The sequence below is a fragment of the Moschus berezovskii genome, chromosome 15, assembly GCF_049115385.1.
Source record: "Moschus berezovskii isolate FMDL1 chromosome 15, NW_MosBer_1.0, whole genome shotgun sequence".
NCBI lineage: Eukaryota > Metazoa > Chordata > Mammalia > Artiodactyla > Moschidae > Moschus > Moschus berezovskii.
Window position 1 is genome coordinate 5,472,970 of NC_142474.1, and position 19,890 is coordinate 5,492,859.

Below are 19,890 nucleotides of genomic sequence, written 5' to 3' on the forward strand. Positions count from 1 at the left end.
GAGCAGCAGCCACCAGCCAACTCTTCACGACTGAAGGAGCGGGGATCGGAGAGGTTCCCTCCTAAATGGCAACTCCCTCCCCCCATCCCCCGACCCAAAGACTGAGCTACCTCATTCCCGAGGTCAGCCCCCACCCGACGCTGCCCCTCAGCAGGTAAACCCCAGAGGCCGTTGAGCTGATGCACTGGTGCTGGTACTGAACGGACTTTGACGTTGCAGCTTCCCATCAGTCTTCCGGCCGTCCAGGGCCCAGCTTATGTGTGCCCAGCGCCAGGCCACAAATGGGGTTAGGGAGGTGGTGGCATTTGCCTTGGTCCTTGGCTCTGTAATGGTGGGAGCTGTCTGTTTCCCACAGGCTTCCACGGGGAGGGGGGGAAACATCCAGGCACCCAAAGGGCAAGGGAGAGGAAGCGCACTGCCCCTTCTCAAACCACAGTATCAGCAACTGCTCCCGAGATCCCAGACTGTCCCAGGTCCTCAGCAAACTCATCTACGAAGCCCCCCCATTCCCCTCTCCCTCAACCCCTGAATTCCTAAAGCAGGGCTCCCCCTACAAACATATTTCTCACCCTTAGGGGTGTGACAGCCAAAAGGCAGTTTCACAGCTCTGAAAACAGGCCGTGGAGTGGTAGCAACCTCTCCAAAGGTGGCTGTGAGATTTAAATGAGATGGGCAGGTCCAGGGCTTACTGGACACTGGCCCCTGGCGAGCGCTGGCCACACTTGCGCTGCGCTGAAGATCCAAGTGCCAAATGCCAGGAGCCTCCCAGCGAAAAATAATAACAAGAGCAAACGCTTATATAACACCTCCTGCGTGCCAGGCACCGTGGGACGCTGTACGGGTATCCACAAACCCCTCTGTCTACATCCTCAACTCTCAGGAATGCCGTCCAGGGCTGGAACGGGGGTGGAGGAGCCCTGTAAAGGGGCAGGCAAGAGTGTAGCAGGGGGCAGGGAAGACACAGCCTTCCCGGGGCCATTTCTGCCACAGGGAATCAGGAACGGCAGTCCTGGGTTCACACCTGGGCTCAGCGTCCTTGAGCAGGTGAGCCTGGGCCTCAGTGTCCACAGTAGGTACAAGCAGGACACGTGGTACTAGGAAAAGGAGTGAACATATAGGAACCCTTCCCCCGCCTCCCCAACCTAGCCTGGATTCTGGATTCTCCCCTCCCTCTGGCCAGAACACACAAACACAAGCTCACCCACACACCCAGGCTACTCTCTTAAAAATATACAGACGCGCATACACTATTTTCTAAACACCCTGCCCTGCTTCACTTTCAAAACAGTATGCTCCAACGTGGGCTCAGCAGGACCAAGATCTATACCCCTTCTCTTTCGGAGTCACAGTCCCGAGGGCTGCGTCCCCAAGCACTGTGCAGAGGTCAGAACCCGCCGCCCCTTCAAACCCGAGCCCAGCCCTGAGGACCAGCCAGAGGACCTGCAGGCCCTCCCCAAGCAGGGCTCCTAGTCACTCCTCCCCAGCACCCAGCGGCACTGAGTCACCCTGAAAGCCTGACCCAGCACTCCTCTACCCCTCCCCCGCGCAGGCCTGATACCCCCATCTCCAAGCACAGGCCCTGGGGGTGGGGTTGGGGGAGGGAGTAGCAGAGGAGAATAAGCAGCTGCTACACCCCCACCCAACCACCTAAAATGCCAAAAATATTAGCAGCTCTCACACACACACACACACACAACCCCACACACACCAGAAAGGCAAATACAAATCCAAAATAAAGGGAAAGGAAAAAAAAAAAAAAATCAAAGCCAACTACTGCCCCCAAAAGGCTTTTTAAACATTCTCAAAAAAAAAAAAAAAGTTTATTAAAAGTGTTCTTAATGCTCGAAACGGAAAAGATTCCCAAATATACAGATGCCTCTTTTCTCATAGAAATAGATTATTTTTTATAATACAAAAAAAAAAAAAAGACAAAAAAAAAAAAAAACAACCAACAAAAACAACATCAACAGCAACAACCCCGTAGGAACATCTTTAAGCGATTACTCAGGGCCCGGCTGACAGTTACACGTGGGTTGCGTCAGTCCCGTGTACACACGCGTTCAGCCATGTTTAAACCGATTGCATCAACTTCGAAACCGGCCCGCCCGCCAGCGCCCGGAGAGGGAGGGTGGGCAGAAGGAGAGGCAAGAGTTTATCATTCATCTGTACACATAGACATCTCTTCTTTAAATAACACCACGGGCGGGCGCCCCGTCTGCACGTGCGGCTGGTGTGGACAAAAATATAGATAGATATATATAATAAAATATTAAAATTACCGACGCGCTCCCCGCGCTGCCCAGGGCCCCAGTGCCAAAGTTCTGCCGGCGCCGCCAGGGGCGCGGGCGGGCGCGCGGGCGCTCCCCGGAGTCCCGGCGGCCGCGGCGCGCCCGGCAGCGCGGGGGCCGCGCGCGGGGGCCGCGCTAGCAGTGGCCGGAGGAGGCGAGCAGCGGCTCGGGCAGCTGCTTGAACAAGTTCCGCAGGGTGCTGAGCTCGCGCGACAGCTGCTCCACCTTCTTCTGCAGCCGCTCGTTCTCGGCCGTGAGCTCCAGGACCTTGTGCTGCGTCTCCAGGTTGCGCATCTTGGCCTTGTCGCGGCTCTTGCGCACCGCGATGTTGTTGCGCTCCCGCCGGATCTTGTACTCGTCGCTGTGCTTGTCCACCGTCTTCTTGGCCTTGCTCTTGACCTGCGAGGGCGCCGGCGCCGCCCCCGCGTAGCAGGCGGCGGCGGCCGGGGGCGCCTTGGCGTCGGCGGGGCTCGGCGTGCCGGGGGGGCTGGACGACGAGGACGTGGACAGGCTCCCGCTGCTGCCGCTCGGCACCGCGTGGTAGCCGAGGTAGGCGCGCAGCGCGTACGGGAAGCCGGCCGCCATGCCCGCGGCGCCGCCGCCCGGCGCTCCGGCCTCCTCCTTCCGCTTGCAGTCCGCGGGCTCGAAGCCCGGCTCCGCCTTGAGCTCGGCCGGCGGCGGCGGCGGCGGCGGCGGCGGGGGCGGCGGGTGCAGGGGCGCGAAGCAGCCCGGGTGCAGCGCGCCCTTGGCGGCCCCCAGGCGGCCCAGGCTCACGTAGCCGTACTCGGCCGCCTTCTTGCAGTTCTTGCCCCCGTAGTCGTCGGAGAAGAGGTCGGAGAGGAAGTCGTGGTGCTGCCCGGAGGAGGCGGGCGCGGGGGCGGGCGCGGGCGGAGCCGCCTCGAAGGTGTCCGTGGCCGCGGTGGGTGCCGGGGCCTGCGGCGCGCCCAGCGGCTCCAGGTAGGGGCTGAAGTCGATGGCGCGCTCGTGCTCACCGATGCTACCCAGCTCGCCGGCGGGGGGGCGCGGCCCGGGTCTGGCCGCCGGGGGCGCCGCGGGGGCCGCCTTGCCGCCGTACGCAGCAGCCAAGCAGTCCGCCTCGTAGTAGAAGTTGGCCACTTCCATGGATTTAAAGGCGGGCGGCGGCGGCGGCAGGGGGAGACATGCTGGGTCCCAGGCCACCAGGCGTTGCATGAACGCGGGTGCCCGGGGAGGGGGCCTGGGGCTGCCCGCGCCGGCCGGCCCGCAGGTGGCGCGGCCTCCCGGCTCCGAACAGCCGCCGCTGTGTCGCCGCCGCCGCCGCTGCTGCCGCCGCCGCCGCTGCTCCGGGGTGGCCGCTGTCGGTGCGGGGGGCTGCCGGCCGGACCCTCGGGTGGGTCCCTCTCCCGGTCCCGTGCGCGGCTCTGACTCGCTAAAGTTTCTCCGGAGCCCGTTTATTTATAAAGGCGGGCCATAGCAACGGCTGCGTCACGCCCGGCGGCGGCCCCTCCCTCCCCGGGCACGCAGAGGACACGCCGCGGCCGCCCGGGACCCCCGGGCGGGCGCCGGCGGCGCGTGCGGGCCGGCCTGGAGACCCGGAGCGCGCGCCCGGGGGTCCCCCGGCCTGCGGGGCCGCGGGGGGCGGCCTCGGGCCCCCGCCTGCCCACTCCCACCCGGCGGCCCCGGGACGGCGAGCGCGGAGAGGCGCGAGCCCGCCCCCGGACCGCCCCCTCTGGGCCGGCCGCCGGACGGGAAGGGAGGGGGAGCCCGGGGAGGGGGCCGGGCGGCCGTCTGCTCCCACCCCGATCGCGGCCGCCGCCCGCCCCCTGCTGGAGGAGGCGCTGGCCTTCGGGAGCCGCGGCTGCCGGGCCTGGCTCTCCAGGGAGGGGACGCGCCCCCCTCTCCCCTGCCAGGGATGCTGGAGACCCCAGCCCCCCCAGCTCGGACTCCGGGAGGGGTGAGCCGCCTCCACAGCCCTCCCCCGAGTGCGGCCTCGCCCCTAAACTGGCACCCCTCCCCAGATCTGGACAGGAGGGACTGTCACACCTGCGGTGACTCCCCTTCTGAAATAGGAAGACCTGGGGTTGGGGGATTGGGGAGGGGCTAGCGAGGGGGCGAGCACCCCTCCCCCGGCCCCGCCCCCTCGGACCACGCTTGGGTCTTCAGCCCCACCCCGCCCCCCGACCTGGGGCCCCCTCGACGAGGGTGGAACGGGGGTGGGGTGCCCCCCGACCTCATGCTGTGTGACCTCGGGCTACTCCAAGTTTCAGTCTGCGAGGGCGTCCTTACTGTTATCTTTATTAGTTGTATGAACTGTCTCCAACGCGGACTCCCAAACGCTCACAGCTCTGGGACGCACATCAGAAAGAAGGACCTCCTCCCAGGGTACAAAGAGGCCCAGAGGCCCACAGCACACCCAGGATCACACGGCTTCATGTTCCCCACTGTTCTCAAAAGGAAAGCCCTTATCCGGGCACCCTCAGAGCTGTTTGTCACCCCCCCTCCCAAAGCACCTGTATCTGAGTCTGGTGGGGTGGGGGTCCAGCCAGGACCCAGGGGGCCATGCAGAAGAGAGGAGGGAGTTCTCCTCTTTCAGCAGGCCCCTGCTGTGCAATGAGAGGGGTCTGGACCCAGAGTTTGCTTTTTCGCCCTGCCAGGAGGATGCCCTCGCGACCCTTGGTTCACGGAGAGGGAGACGAGATAGCCCACCAGGATGGGAACGCAGGCCCCAGGCCCTCCCTGCCGAATGGGTGCCAGCCGCCCGGCCCTCTCCTGCACCATTCCAAGGCCATTTCGGTAGCCCCTTGGGTCTACCCCTCTGCCACTCCCAGCCCCTGGCGCCCCAGGCAGGAGCTCCCAGCCTGCCTGGTGCTGACCCCCGACCCACTGACCCCAGCCCTGGCCCTGGCGGGCAGGCGGGCATTGCTCAACCTTCAGCGTTATCTGCTGAGCTGGGGTGACCTCCGCTCCGGAGAGCTGGAGAAATGACATCTCTGAGTGCCCTTGGGGGGTGGGGGGCAGGGTGAAACACTGGCCCAGCCTGCTGGCTTTCTGGGCCTTCCCAGCAGCCTCTGGGCCAGGGCCCTCCCTAAGGCCCTGGGGCCACCCAGCCAGGCCTCCTGAGCTGCAAAATGGGACACTCGGGGCTTAGCTGAAGGGCCACTGCCCCCGAGAGGCCCTCCCAGCCGCACCCGCCAGTGAACTTCCTTCCTAGCCCTTATCTCCAGCCGCCATGATCCTCTTTGTCTTGTCGGCCTCAGCCCCCTCCAGACTACCCGCTCCATGAGCACTGGCCTCAAATATGGGAAATCGCGGGTCAGGCATGGTCAAAATTTACCGGGGAGCAGAATGCATTTGCATTTGCTGTTACCTCTGGACCAAGAACACGGTTTTCCGAGCTCTGCCCAAGGCAGCTAGCTGCTCAGGGCTCAGCCCGAAGGTAACCTCCTCTGAAAGCCCTCCCTGACTTCTTGTTCACTGCTGTTCCCCCAGTGCCTGGAACAGTGCCTGGCACAGGAGGGGCTCAATGAATGAACGTAGAGGAGAACATGGTGAGGTTCCCCCCACACACCGTAAACTGGACTGTGTGATCTCTCTGAGACTCAGCACCCGCACCCGCCTCTCGGGGTTCTGGGGCGATGCAGTGAGACATGGGGAGTCTGCAGCTAATTGAAGGATTTGTGTGTGATCTCAAGTCAGCCTTTCACCCTCCCTGAACCATATTTTAAGCCCTTTGCATATATTAACTCATTTAATTCTCCTGATCATTGGTAAGAAGCAGGTCCTATTATCATCCCCACTTTACAGATGAGGAAACTGAGGGCACGCAGAGCTCAGGGTGTCTGTTCAAGGTCACACCCCCGCAGGTGGGAAGGATTAACGTCTTCCCAGCCCAGCCTTCCCCTTTGGGTTTGTAATAAATCATAACAGGTCTGATGTGAGCCCCATTTTCCGAGTGGAAAAACTGAGGCTCAGAGAAGGGCAGTTGGGGGATACACAGTGAGTCAAGGGGCCACCCAGGCCCTGGGGACCAGCCCCCAAGGACAGATTCAGTCCCATCGGGGTCTTGCCCTCACCTACCAAATGCTGAGCCTCTGGCTTCCCACCCTGCCGCCCCCGACGCTGGAATCAGTGATGGCTCCCACCCCAGCACCACCGCAGGTGTCCTGCAGGGAGGCTGCCTGCACGGGTGACGTAAGCCCTTGTTTTCACAAGGCTGGTTGCTCAACAGGCCCTGCCACTAGCGCTCAGCCTTTCCCCGAGGAGGGGGGTGATGGGACCGAACCACTGTGGCCCAGAGCGCTGGAGCACGCCCCAGCGGCCCTGCAGGCGGCGAGGGCCCAGAAACCAGGACCCACCTGTCGCCTCCCACGGCGACCTCTCCCAGTTACCGGCAGCGTAGGTGTTCCTAGGAACCCGGGGCGGGAAGGGTCTCAAGGCGGCAGCTGGCACCCATATCCAACCCAGAGACGCATTCAGCTTGACCCCCTGGTGATTCGCTTCAGATTTTTTTCTCTGTCTTGTTTTTTAATGACTGTGTTGCCAACATTTAACAAAATTAAGACATGTCACATCAAAATTCAAAATTCTAACTTCACTTTTAAAACCGGAAGCTGTGGGCTGGGTCCGCGTGGCTGCGAATGGGGGGCAGGAGCCAGGGGGGCAACTGGGGAAGAACAGGCCCTTTCCTGCCCCGGTCCGTGCCCTCCTCTGCACCCAAACTGCTTTCAGAATTCCTTCTCCCAGTCTCTTCCGCTTTTCTTTAGCCCCGTTTCCAGGAGGAGGAAACCAAAGGTGTGTCTATTGTTGCTTCTTTGACAGACGGTGGTCAAGGTATTCTCAGTGGAGCTTAGAAGTCAGCCAGCAGGTCAAAAAATAAGGCTGAAAGGGGAAGCATCGAGAGGGTCCAGAGAGACGGTCTCTGGAGGCTTTGGAGCTGGGATGCTGTGGGGCAGGCCTTCTGTTCCTGCTCTTGTCCTGCAGGCCGTGGCACTCTGGGGTCCCCTCTAGACCTCAGTCCCTCATCTGGCCAATGGAGGTAACGCCATTCCCTCTGTCATGGGCATTCTGGGCCGATGGCACCCCCTCACACCGGCCCACCTCAGCACATGAGAGTGAAGGAGCCCTGCAAAGTGCCTGACTGTGCATGTCCCGGAAACCTCCCAAAGCAGGTAGGCCTTCAGGCCCAGGGCTGGTTAGGACTGCCCCCTAGAATCACAGTGAAATGGTACAAGAGCAAAAGCCAGATGGCCCCTGATTCCTGTGTCTGACGTTTTCCCCCACCACGCCTCCTCTGCTGGACCTCACTTTCCCCATCTGCCTAGATTAGATCCCGGAGAGCTTCCAGGTCCAACGTCCTGGGATCCAGAATTTTGGAATCGGTGGGAGACCCTCGGGGCTGCTAGTGAAACTTGCCTAAGCGCATGCTGCCACCACGTGGCCATCTCTGGAAATGCAGTCAGTTCAGTTCAGTTGCTCAGTCGTGTCCGACTCTTTGCGACCCTATGAACTGCAGCTCGCCAGGCCTCCCTGCCCATCACCAACTCCCGGAGTTTACCCAAACTCATGTCCATCGAGTCGGTGATGTCCTCCAGCCGTCTCATCCTCTGTCGTCCCCTTCTCCTCCTGCCTTCAATCTTTCCCAGCGTCAGGGTCTTTTCCAATGAGTCAGTTCTGGAAATGCAGGAGTGATTTAAATGAATCTTTGATGGAGGACCTACTGGGTACTTGTGCTTATGGGCACTGTGGATACTAATAGATGCCCATAGGGCATGAGCAAGCCACCATTGAAAGAAAGAAAAGTGTCCAACAAGCAGACAAAAGGTACTTTCCTTTAGTCATTCATCAGATATTTTTTGGAACCTACCATGACTCATTCCCTAGAGACGTATTCACAAACAAGACAGAAGTGATCTCTGTTCCCATGAAGCTGATATTCCTTTTGGGGAAGATAAACAGTAAACAAGGTAAATGAGTGAAGCATACACTGTGTTATATTCTGGAAAGTTCCATGGAGAAGAATACAGCAGAGGAGGGGGTGGGGAGTGTTGGGGGATTTTACTTTAACTTGAGAATGGTCAGATAACTGTGCCATGTGCCCAGCTGTGTTCAGCTCTTTGCGACCCCATGACTGTAGCCCGCCAGGCTCCCCTGTCCATGGGGTTTTCATGGCAAGAATGGGTTGCCGTTTCCTTCTCCAGGGGATCTTTCTGACCCAACGATCGAACCCATGTCTCCTCTGTCTCCTGCATTCAGATTCTTTACCTGCTGAGCCACTGGGGAAGCCCGTTACAGTTATTAAGTTTTTAGAATGGCCAGGGGAGGCTTCATTGAGGTGACAGGTGATCAAAAACATGAATGCAGTGAGGGAGTGGGCCATGCAGACAGCAGCAAGGAAAACAACACATACAAAGGCCCTGAGCATGCCTGGCTCATGTAAGTAGCGGGAAATTATCTTGTAGAAATAGTGAGGGCCATATCTCACAAGACTTTGGAGCTTCCCTGATGGCTCAGTGGTCAAGAACTTGCCTCCAGCACAGGAGATGCAGGAGATACTGGTTCAATCCCTCGGCTAGAAAGATCCCCTGGAGAAGAAAATAGCAACCCACTCCGAATATAACCAGGAAAAATCCCATGGAGCCTGGCAGGCTACAATCCATAGGGTAGCAAAGAATCAGACACGACTGAGCACGTGACGACTTTGGCTTTTACTTGGGGTTGGGGGAGCGAAGGCGAGTTCTGAGCAGAGGAGGGACAGGAGCTGACTTAGGTTCTGATGGAATCCGCGGGCTGCCTATGGGGGATGGACTGTCCTGGAGGTAAGGGAGGAAGCAGGGAGCCCAACAAGGATGTAAACGGAGTCACACAGCCAGATAACCGTGGACTCCACCAAGCCACGGAGGCTGTGAGAAAGAGAGTGAACCCACGTTAAAAGTAGAACCTTCAGGATTTGCTGACAGATCCAGTTACAAAACAACCACACAATGAACCATTCTATAGCCATTCAAAGGGACAAGGTGAAGTGAAGTGAAGTGAAGTCGCTCAGTCTTTGCAACCCCATGGACCGTAGCCTACAAGGCTCCTCTGTCCATGGAGTTTTCCAGGCAAGAGTACTGGAGTGGGTTGCCATTGCCGTCTCCAAAAGGGACAAGGTATATGACATCAAAAGCCCTAGCAACCAACAGGGGGGAAAGTAGATATATTTGATGCATCACAATTTAAAACTTCTGGGCAGCAAAGGACAAAACCAACAGAGTAGAAAGACAGTCTACAAAACAGAAAGTATTTGCAGGTCACATTTCTGATGCTGAAGCTGAAGCTCCAATACTGACCACCTGATGCGAAGAGCCGACTCATTGGAAAAGACCCTGATGCTGGGAAAGACTGAAGGCAGGAGGAGAAGGGGACGACAGAGGATGAGATGGTTGGATGGCATCACCGACTCAATGAATATGAGTTTGAGCAAGCTCCAGGAGATGGTGAAGGACAGGGAAGCCTGGCGTGCTGCATTCCATGGGGTCACAAAGAGTCAGACACTACTTAGCAACTGAATAGCATCTGAAAAGAGGTTAATATCCAGAAAATATAAAGAACTCCTACAACTCAACAGAAAAGTTACTCAATTAAAAACAGGCAAAGTCTTAAAATAGACATTTCTTCAAAGAAGACATGTGAATGACCAATAAGCACATGAAAAGATGTTCAGAATTACTAATTATTTGGGAAATGCAAATCAAAACCACAGTAAGAGACTACTTCACACACACTGCTGCTGCTGCTGCTGCTGCTAAGTCACTTCAGTCGTGTCTGACTCTGTGCAACCCCATAGACGGCAGCCCACCAGGCTCCTCCGTCCCTGGGATTCTCCAGGCAGGAACACTGGAGTGGGTTGCCATTTCCTTCTCCAGTGCATGAAAGTGAAACTGAAGTCGCTCAGTCGTGTCCGACTCATAGGGACCCCATGGACTGCAGCCTACCAGGCTCCTCCATCCATGGGATTTTCCAGGCAAGAGTACTGGATTGGGCTGCCATTGCCTTCTCCACCACACCCACTGACTACTGTAAAAAAAAAAAACAACAACAATAAAGAGAAACAAGTGTTGACGATGATATGGAGAAATTGGAACCCTTCTGTGTTGCTGGTGGGAATGTCAAATGGTACAGCCACTGTTAGGAACATTAAGGTACTTCCTCAAAAAGTTAAAAATGGAATTACCATATGACCCAGCAATTCCACTTCTGGGCCTAAACCCAAAAGAACTGAAAGCAGCGTTTTGAAAATATATTCAACACCCATATTGACAGCAGCAATGATTCACAACAGCCAAAAGGTGGAGGCAACACACATATCCACTGGTGTATGAATGAGTAAACAGAAGGTGGTCTGTACAAATGAGGGGATGTTACTCAGCCTTTAAAAAGAAGGAGACTCCGACACAGCCTGCAACGTGGCTGAGCCTTGAGGACATTATTCTAAATGAAACAGGGAGGGCACAAAAGGACAAACACCGTCCAGTCCTGCAGCGCCTGGATCAGTCAGACTCGCAGAGACAGACAGCAGAATGGCGGCTGGGGAGCGGGGGAGCGGGAGTTGTCTATTGGGTAGAGTTTCAGCTCAGGAAGATGAGACAGTCCAGGAGAGGGATGGTGGTGTTGCTTGTACAACAGTGTAAATACACTTGATGTCCCTGAACTCGTGTGTGTGTGTGTGTGTGTGTGTGTGCGCGCGTGCCTGCTCAGTCGCTTCAGTCATGTCCAACTCTGCGACCCTATGGGCTGTAGCCCGCCAGGCTCCTCTGTCCATGGGAGTCTCCAGGCAAGAACACTGGAGTGAGTAGTCATTGCTCCAGGGGATCTTCCCGACCCAGGGATTGAACCTGTGTCTCTTATGTCTCCTGAATTGGTAGGCGGGTTCTGTGCCACTAGTGCCACCTGGAAGCCCAAACTGTAGTTAGAATGGTTCATTTTTTTGAACTTTTAAAAAATTGCTGGTTAATTTTAACTATTTACTTGGTAGCAATTTTAGGTTTATGGAAGAGTTGTAAAGTCAGTACAGCATCCCCATAAAGTCTTTTTACAGCCTCCTCTAATACTAGCCTCTCACATAGACATGACACATTTATCAGAACTATGGGATTATAAGATGGTCAACTTCATAGAGCGACCATCTGATCCAGCAGTCCCATTCCTGGACATGTCGAAAACCTAATTTGAAAAGATTCAGGCACCCCACTAGTCATAGCAGCACTATTCACAAAGGCCAAGACAGGGGAGCAGTCTGAACGTCTCTCGACAGATGAATGGCTAGAGAAGAGGTGGGAAATGTATATTTATGTATGTATATGTAATTACTCTGCCAGCAAAAAAGAATGAAATGGTGCTATTTGTGGCATTGTGGCTGGACCTGGAGTATATTATACTTAGTGAAGTAAGTCAGACAGAGAGACAGATACCACACAATGTCACTTATATGTGGAATCTAGAAAACAATACAAATAAACCTGCACACAGAACACAAATAGACTCACAGACCTAGAAAAGAAACTTACGGGCACCAAAGGGCACAGGGACAAGGGACAAATCAGGAGCGTGGGGTGGACAGATGCAAACCGCTGTGCGTAACACAGACGAGCAGCAGGGAGCCACTGCACAGCACAGGGAGCTCCAACCAGCCTGTGTCACCAGCCGGCGACAGAAACCCCTGCATGTGTGCATCGGAGCCATGCTGGCCGCACGAAATTAACACGCTATTGCAAACCAACTCTACTTCTGCTGCCTTTAAACGGTGGCAACTGTATGCTATGTGAATCTTATAATACCACACTTTTTTTAAAGGACAAGGTAGCTTTTTATGTCGGCATGGAGAGACACCCAGTGGGATTGTTGTGTGAAAGAAGGGCCTGGCAGAGCAGCTTCCTGGCAGAGTCTTGCTTGTTGTGAAAACCTTCACCATTAGCTAAAAAAAAAAAAAAAAATTCTGAATTCCACATGCGTTGATGAAGCAGCTTTGGGAAAACAAACATGTTTACACGCTTTTAGTGGCTCTGCAAAGTGGCTCAACGTCTAGTATTTTGGCCATAGCTATCAAAATGGAAGACTTCTTTGGGCCCAGAAACGTTAGGCATTTATCCTACAAAGACACTCAGACCTACACAGAGACAAACGGACCCTGCAATAGCAAATCTTGGCTCTAATGTCAGTATTTCCAGGGAAGACTCTGCAGCTGCTAAAAATAACGAGGCAGTGCTATGGGGGGAATCCAGACCAGCACTGCCCCGCAGGACTCCCTGGGCTGGGGGGAAATCCCCCGTCTCTGCTCTGCCGCGTGGGAGCGGGAGGCCACTGAGCCCCTGAGAGGTGGCTGTTGTGACTGGGAACTCAGTGTTTTCATTTCATCCAATTTCATTCCTGTGGCTAGTGACTACAGTATGAGCCGCACGCGTCTAGGACCATCCCTAAGGTCTACAGTTAAGAGAAAAAGGCCAGGGACTTCCCTGGTGGTTCAGTGGTTACGAATCTGCCTGCCAGTGGGGAAGAAATGGGTTCGTTCCCTGGTCCAGGGAGATTCCACATGCCAGGGGGCAACTAAAGCTGGGCACCTCAATTCCTGAAGCCAGTGTGGCCTGGAACCCACGCTCCGCAGCAAGAGAAGCCACCGCACTGAGAGGTCCGAGCAGAGACTAGAGAAAGGCAGCGCGGTCATAAGGAATCGGTTTTTTTTAAAGTCAATGAACAAATGAATGACTTTTAAAAAGAGAAAGAGAAGGGCCAGGCCAGAAGGTGTGGCATAAGAACCCCTACCTGAAGGCAGACAGACACGGAGATGCACTGTGTTTCTGTGTGAGGGTGCGCTCTCCTGCTGGGAGGGCCGGAAGAGACTCGGGGTGCTTGGAGTGCCGTGTAATAACTCACCCCACAACTGCGCGGCTTGTCACCACCCCCATCGGGTTTGCTGACAACCCTGTGGGTCAGGACTTTGGACAAGGCGCTGGTGGGGGCAGCTTGTCTCTGCTCCAGGGCTGGCTGCGGGTGAGAAGGTCCCAGGTGCCTCTGTCATCCCCGCGTGCGGGACCGCCACTGGCTTGGCCTGAACGGGTGGCTGGCTGCAGGAGCCTGTCTGCGGCGAGTCCTTGGTCCACACTCTCCATTACGCAGTTTCCCCCTCCACACGTGGCCTCTTCCACTGGTCTGTGGACGTGTCTGTGATCGTCACGGGGCTTTCTCGCTGGCCCCTGCGCATGTCCAGCTCTCTGCTGGAATGCTCACCTATGGAGCCCCAGGTGGCTCCTCCCGGTGGGCTCCCTGCCACAGTGGCCATGCTCCCAAGTGCAGAGGTGAGAGCTGCTGGGTCTTCTCAGGCAGAAGCCCCACACTGGCTAATCACCACTTCTGTCCTGTCCTGCTGGATGGGCCAGGCGCAAGGCCAGGGGACTGCACAAGGGCGTGCCTTCCAGGAAGCTGGTTCGTGGGGAGCCCTAGAGGACATCGGCTACAGCGGGCTGGGGTCCTGAGGTGGGAGGAGGGAGGGAAACCACATCCTCTTCTAACTTTGAAATGGGCATCATGGAGAGGCATTCTTTTTGTTGTTTAGTCGCTCAGTCCTGTCCGACTCTTTGTGACCCCATGGACTGTAGCCCACCAGGCTCCTCTGCCCATGGGATTTCCCAGGCAAGAATATTGGAGTGTGTTGCCATTTCCTTTTCCAGGGGATCTTCCCCCACCCAGGGATTGAACCCGTATCTCTTGCATTGCTGGCAGATTCTTTACCACTGAGCCACCAGGGAAGCCCTGGGTATGTGTTACTACTATTTGTTATTACTATTTGAGTCTAGAAAGCCGTGCCTGGCAGGGTCTTGCCACCACACCTTTGTTCTCCCTGCTTCTAACACAGCTCTCTCTGCCTCCAGCTGAGAAATACCCTGAGAACCTCCCCTAAATGCCCAAGTCCAGTTTCTCTGTGCTTCCTCTGTGCTCCCTGCACCTTAGGACTCCAGGATCTGATTCTGACCCAACTGGAGTTGGTTTTGTGTAAACTCCCTCTCCTCCAGTTCAGTTCAGTTCAGTTGCTCGGTCGTGTCCCACTTTTTGCGACCCCGTGGACTGCAGCACGCCAGGCCTCCCTGTCCATCACCAACTCCCAGAGTCCACCCAAACTCATGTCCATCGAGTTGGTGACGCCATCCAACCATTTCATCCTCTGTCGTCTCCTTCTCCTCCTGCCCCCAATCCCTCCCAGCATCAGGGTCTTTTCAAATGAGTCAGTTCTTCCCATCAGGTGGCCAAAGTCCTGAAACTTCAGCTTCAGCATCAGTCCCTCTCCTTGGACCCCTCAAAGTCAGCCCAATGTAGGTCATCTCTGTACACACACACTCACACAGGACTCATGCCGGTGCTGAATAGGTGCTCAGTGACTCAGGGGCACAACCCTGGAAAAGATACACTGACCTGACCTCCAATCTCCCCACCCAGCTGGACGCAGGGCTGGCATCGCTGGTTGCACTTATCTAGCATGACCACCAGGTGGCGACAGAGCCTAGCCTCCAACTTGCCCCGCTGAGCCCAGACAGGAAAGCAGGTGTAGGTGGCGAACTTGAAAGGTCAGACATTCCAGGACAGGAGGCTCCAAGCCCAGCTTTGAAAAGATACTTCCCATCCTTATTGCCTACCCCGCTTCTCCTCAACTTCAAACTTTGCATCCCCCTCAAGCAAACTGACTTTAATCATAGGCGTGCCAACCTAGGTGCAACCACCTGATCAAACCAGTCAATCCTAAAGGAAATCAATCCTGAATGTTCATTGGAGGGACTGATGCTAAAGCTGAAGTTCCAATACTTTGGCCACTGGATGTGAGGAGCTGACTCATTAGAAAAGACCCTGATGCTGGGAAAGACTGAAGGCAGGAGGAGAAGGGGACGACAGAGGATGAGATGGTTGGATGGCATCACCGACTAATGGATATGAGTTTGAGCAAGCTCCAGGAGATGGTGAAGGACAGGGAGGCCTGGCGTGCTGCAGTCCATGGGGTCACAGAGAGTCAGACACGACTGAGCGACTGGACAACAACAAACCACCTGGCTATCTCTAAAATCTTGTGCCAAGTGAAAAGCATCAACACGAAAGAATACATCCTGCCTGACTCCACTTACATGAAGCTGCAGAACAAGCAACATTAATCTATGCTGGAAAGTATCAGAAGCGTGATTTCCTCTTCTGAGGGGTGGGAAGGATTTTGTAGGAAAGTAGGAGGGTACTTTTGGGGGTGATGGTTAATGTTTCATATCAGTTTTTCCAGGCTGTCATCACAAAGCATCACAAACCAGGGCACATAAAACAACAGGCATTTATTCTCCAACAGTTCTGGCAGCCGCAGTCTGAAATCAGAGCCATGCCGGTGCAGTCTCTAGCACTAGTCGCCTTGGAGTCACATCACACCGTGCTCTGTCTCCTTCTTGACGGGGCCTTCTTCCCCTTGGGCATGTCTGTATCCACATATCCTCCTTTCTCTTATAAAGACACCAGTCAGTGGGTTTTGGGTTTTGGGCCCACCCTCATCCAGTATGAGCTCTTCTTAACTTGCTTACATCTGCAAAGCCTTGTTTCAGAAATAACCCAAAGTACACCTAAGATTTTTACCTTTCACTGAATGTCAGTTTTACAGACAAGAAATATTTCACCTATCCCAAAGGAAAGATCTTTGGGGTGCATACTAGATATGTTAAGATCAGAAGGGCAATGGTCCCTGAATGGCTCACAATTAAACGATCTGGCAGTCAGAAGTGCTTTACAAAGGAGAGGAACACTCTGATAATGAACATGTCCGGGGCAGCTCCCTTGGACTTGACGCCTCCAATTGTAATTTCCCCTACAGGAGCCCTGGAGAAGGAAATGGCAACCCCACCCCAGTATTCTTGCTTGGAGAACCTCATGGACAGAGCAGCCTGATGGGCTGCAGTCCATGGGGGCGCAGGGAGTCGCACACGACTGAGCAACCAGCGTTTCTTCATTGAACTCTAGCTTCTGGCGTCCCTGCTGAAGCATTCAGGGGAGGCGTCCCGGCGTTTGCCACTCTCTCCGCATTTCATTGCCCTGTCTTTTTGGCATCTGGGAAACAGTTCCTTGGTCTGTCTTTCCTAAAAGTTGACGACCTTGACACTTTTGAAGAGGCCTGCTATTTCACAGAACGTCCCTCCTGTGGTTCCGTCCAAAGTCTCCTCGCGGTTGAACTCAAGCTGTGCACCCTCGTCAGGAACCACCCGAGTGGTGTGCGTCTACCTCGGTGTCTGCACCAGGAGGCCCTGGGAGCTACGTGTGCCCTTATTGGTGATGCTGATATTGATCACTTGGCCGAGTGAGGTCCACCAGCTTTCACCACTGCCAGAGAACTGTATCTTCTCTTTGTAATGAATAAGCATCTCACGGGGAGATATTTTAAAACGATTTCAATATCCTATTATTCCTGCAGTCTTCACTAATTTTTTCACGATTTCACTACCTTTAGCATCCATTATGATGCTTGCTCAATCAGTCTATAGCTACGTGTATAATGACCCCAACACTTAGCAGCTTCAAATAATAACCGTTCATTTTTTCACTGGTTTTTGGAGTCAGGAATTCAGTATTGTTTGACCCGAAGGTTCTCCTTAGACTCTCTCAGAAGACTGAAGTCAAGATGTTGCCTGGGGGCCTCCCTGGTGGTCCAGTGGTTATGAGTCCGCCTGCCAACGCAGGAGACACAGGTTCAATCCCTGGTCCGGGAACATCCCACATGCCCCGGAACAAGTAAGCCTGGGCACCTAGAGGCCGTGCTCTGTCCACGACAGAGAGTAGCCCCCGCATGCCGTAACCGGCCGAAGACCCAGAGCAGCAGCGATGACCAGCACCACCAAAGGGGAATGAATAAAGAAATCTTTTAAAAAAAGAGAAAAAAAAATGTTGGCTGGGACTAGAATTATTTGAAAGTTCGGCTAGGGCTGTAGCATCAATGTCCAGCAGGAAGAGCAGAATGAGAGCCATAATAGAAACCCCATGGTTAATGATTGATTTTAGTGACATATTTTACTGAGCCCACTATATCTAAAATCTTATCATTTCAAAATGTCCTCAATATAAAAAATCATTAATGAGATATTTGACATCTTTTTTTTTTCAGGCTTCTTTGAAATTCAGTGTGCATTTAACACAGCACATTCCAATTTGGGCCAGTTACACTCAAGCCTTGCACAGCCCTGTGTGGCTGGTGGGTGTCACAGCAGACAGCTCAGTCCTGGGGGATCCGCTTCCAAATGCCTCTCTTATGTGGCCCTTGGCGGCCTTGGCTCCCAGCACACAGGCCGACTGCTAGGGCTGCTTGAGTGTCCTTGTGACGTGGGGGTTGACCTCCCCCAAGCAGAAACTGCCAGAGCCTGGCTGGGACGTTCTCATTCATCCACCATATTCACCAGACATTGCACCTTCAGATTACCATTTATTTCAGTCTTTACAAAATTCTCTTAATGGGAAAAAAAAAAGTTCAATTCCCTGGAAGACTGTAAAAGGCACCTGGAACAGTTCTTTGCTCAAAAAGATAAAAAGTTTTGGGAGAATGGAATTATGAAGTTGCCTGGAAAAATGGCAGAAGATAGAGAAACACAATGGTGAATGAAAGAAAGGGAAGTCGCTCAGTCGTGTCCAACTCTCTGCGACCGCGTGGATGGACTGCAGCCCACCAGGCCCCTCCGTCCATGGGATTCTCCAGACAAGAGTACCCGAGAGGGGTGCCATTGCCTTCTCCAGGGGATCTTCCCGACCCAGGGATGGAACCTGGGTCTCCTGCACTTCGGGCAGATGCTTTACCATCTGAGCCGCCAGAGAAGCCCCCAATGAATACATTGCTCAATATGAAAAGTGGTGAAAATGAACACTGTGTCTTTTATTTTTACTTAAACACCAAAGTTGGCACCTTTTGGCCAACCTAATATAACCGAGTTTCCCGATAGTTTCCCTTCTGCCATATTCTGTTTATTAGAATCGAATCGCTGGGTCCAGTCCCTGCTCAGGAGGAGGTGAATTTGGCTCCACCCCTGAAGGGTGTCAAAGAACTGGTGCTGTTGCTGTCGTTCAGTCACCCGGCTGTGTCCAACTCTTTGCAACCTCATGGACTGGGATTCTCCAGGCAAGAATACAGGAAAGAGTTGCCATTTTCTCTCTCCCAGGGAGAAAGAGCTCTTCCCAACCCAGAGATCAAACTCAGGTCTCCTGCCTGTGTCTCCCGCATTGTAGGCAGATTCTTTACCCCGAGCCACCAGGGAAGCCCGAAGAGTTGGCAGCCATATCTTAAAATCCCCTCACCCCCGTTTATTCGCTTATGTCAATATGGACTCGTGGATCTTATTCTATTCCATTTTTATTGTCTTCCGTCATTACTATTATTTGATTTGGTGCTCAAATGGGCCTGGTGTGGCTCCTGTCAGCCCCTTGCATCTGGTTCCTATATCTTTTTATCACATCCCCCTTATTGTTGGAGCATGACCTTATTTTCTGACACAACGATTTCTACTTTTCTTACTCCAGCCTCGATCCTTTCAGTGGTGAAAATCCGGGTGCCGTCCAACTTGAATTCTGACTAACGTGCAGTGACAGCTCCTCTTTGCATTTCCTCTTACCTGTGAGCCCGGGCCTTCCTCCCATGCTTGTGGTTTTCCTCTTCTGCAAACTGATCTTCACGTCCATTGCTCTGTTTCCACTGGGGCTGCCGTCTTCTCTGCCGCTGTTTCCAGGAGTTTCTCGTACGTTCTAAGCACTGCAGTTTTAGACACTGTGATGTGTTCACACTTACCATCTTTCTATTAACTTTGTCCATAGGGTCCTTTGGTCAGAATTCCTTCATTTGGACATAATCAAAATAAATTTTATTGGTTGTTGTTTTTTTTTTTTTGCCTTTGATACATCGTGCTTTTTTTATTCTGGTAAAACATAGATAATATGAAACCAACCATTTTAGTCATTTTAAGGGTACATTCATCACGTGTGCAACCACCATCATTGTCCACATCCAGAGCTCTTTCATCCCAGACAGAAACTCTGTCCCCGCTGAACTCCACCCCTCCTCCCATCCCCCCAACAACCTCTGGAAACCACTAATTTAATTTCTCTATGAAATTGACTACTCTAGGCATCAGAGACATCGTACAATGTTTTCCTTTTTATGACAGGCTTATTCCCCTTAGCGTAATGTTTGCAAGGTCCATCCATATTGTAGCAAGTGTCAAATGTAATTTCTCTTTATGGCAGAATAGTACTCCATTGTGTATACATAACTTCTAATGTTTCTAATTTTGCACTTCATATTGTCTTTAATCCATCTAGAACCCATCTTTGTTTTCAGTATGAATGAAAGATCTGGTTTTAGGGACTTGCCTGGTGGTCCAGTGGTTAAGACTCTGTGTTCCCAGTGCAGGGGCCCTGGGTCCAATCCCTGGTCAGGGACCTGGATCCCACTTGCAGCAACTAAGAGTTTGCCTCCGCAGTGAAGGTCGAAGATCCTGCCGCAACTGAGACCCTTTACAGCCGAATAAATATTGATTTGTTGTTTTTTTAAAAAAAGATCCAGTTTTATTGGGGGCCACTTTCCCAACACCATCTTCTGAAC

General features: G+C 53.9%; 1 protein-coding gene across 1 annotated transcript; it reads right to left on the reverse strand.

The window, feature by feature from the left end:
* Positions 1-1,963: 1,963 nt before the first annotated feature.
* On the reverse strand, positions 1,964-3,742 carry CEBPB (CCAAT enhancer binding protein beta). The gene has a single exon (XM_055393436.2). It carries the CDS (start codon positions 3,477-3,479, stop codon positions 2,424-2,426), a length of 1,056 nt encoding a protein of 351 aa, XP_055249411.1. The 5' UTR covers positions 3,480-3,742; the 3' UTR covers positions 1,964-2,423.
* Between the last annotated feature and the right edge of the window lie 16,148 nt (positions 3,743-19,890).

What these genes read in the sequence shown, in the direction of transcription:
- CEBPB (XM_055393436.2), bottom strand. Translation starts at nt 3,479, where the DNA reads ATGCAACGCCTGGTGGCCTGGGACCCAGCATGTCTCCCCCTGCCGCCG.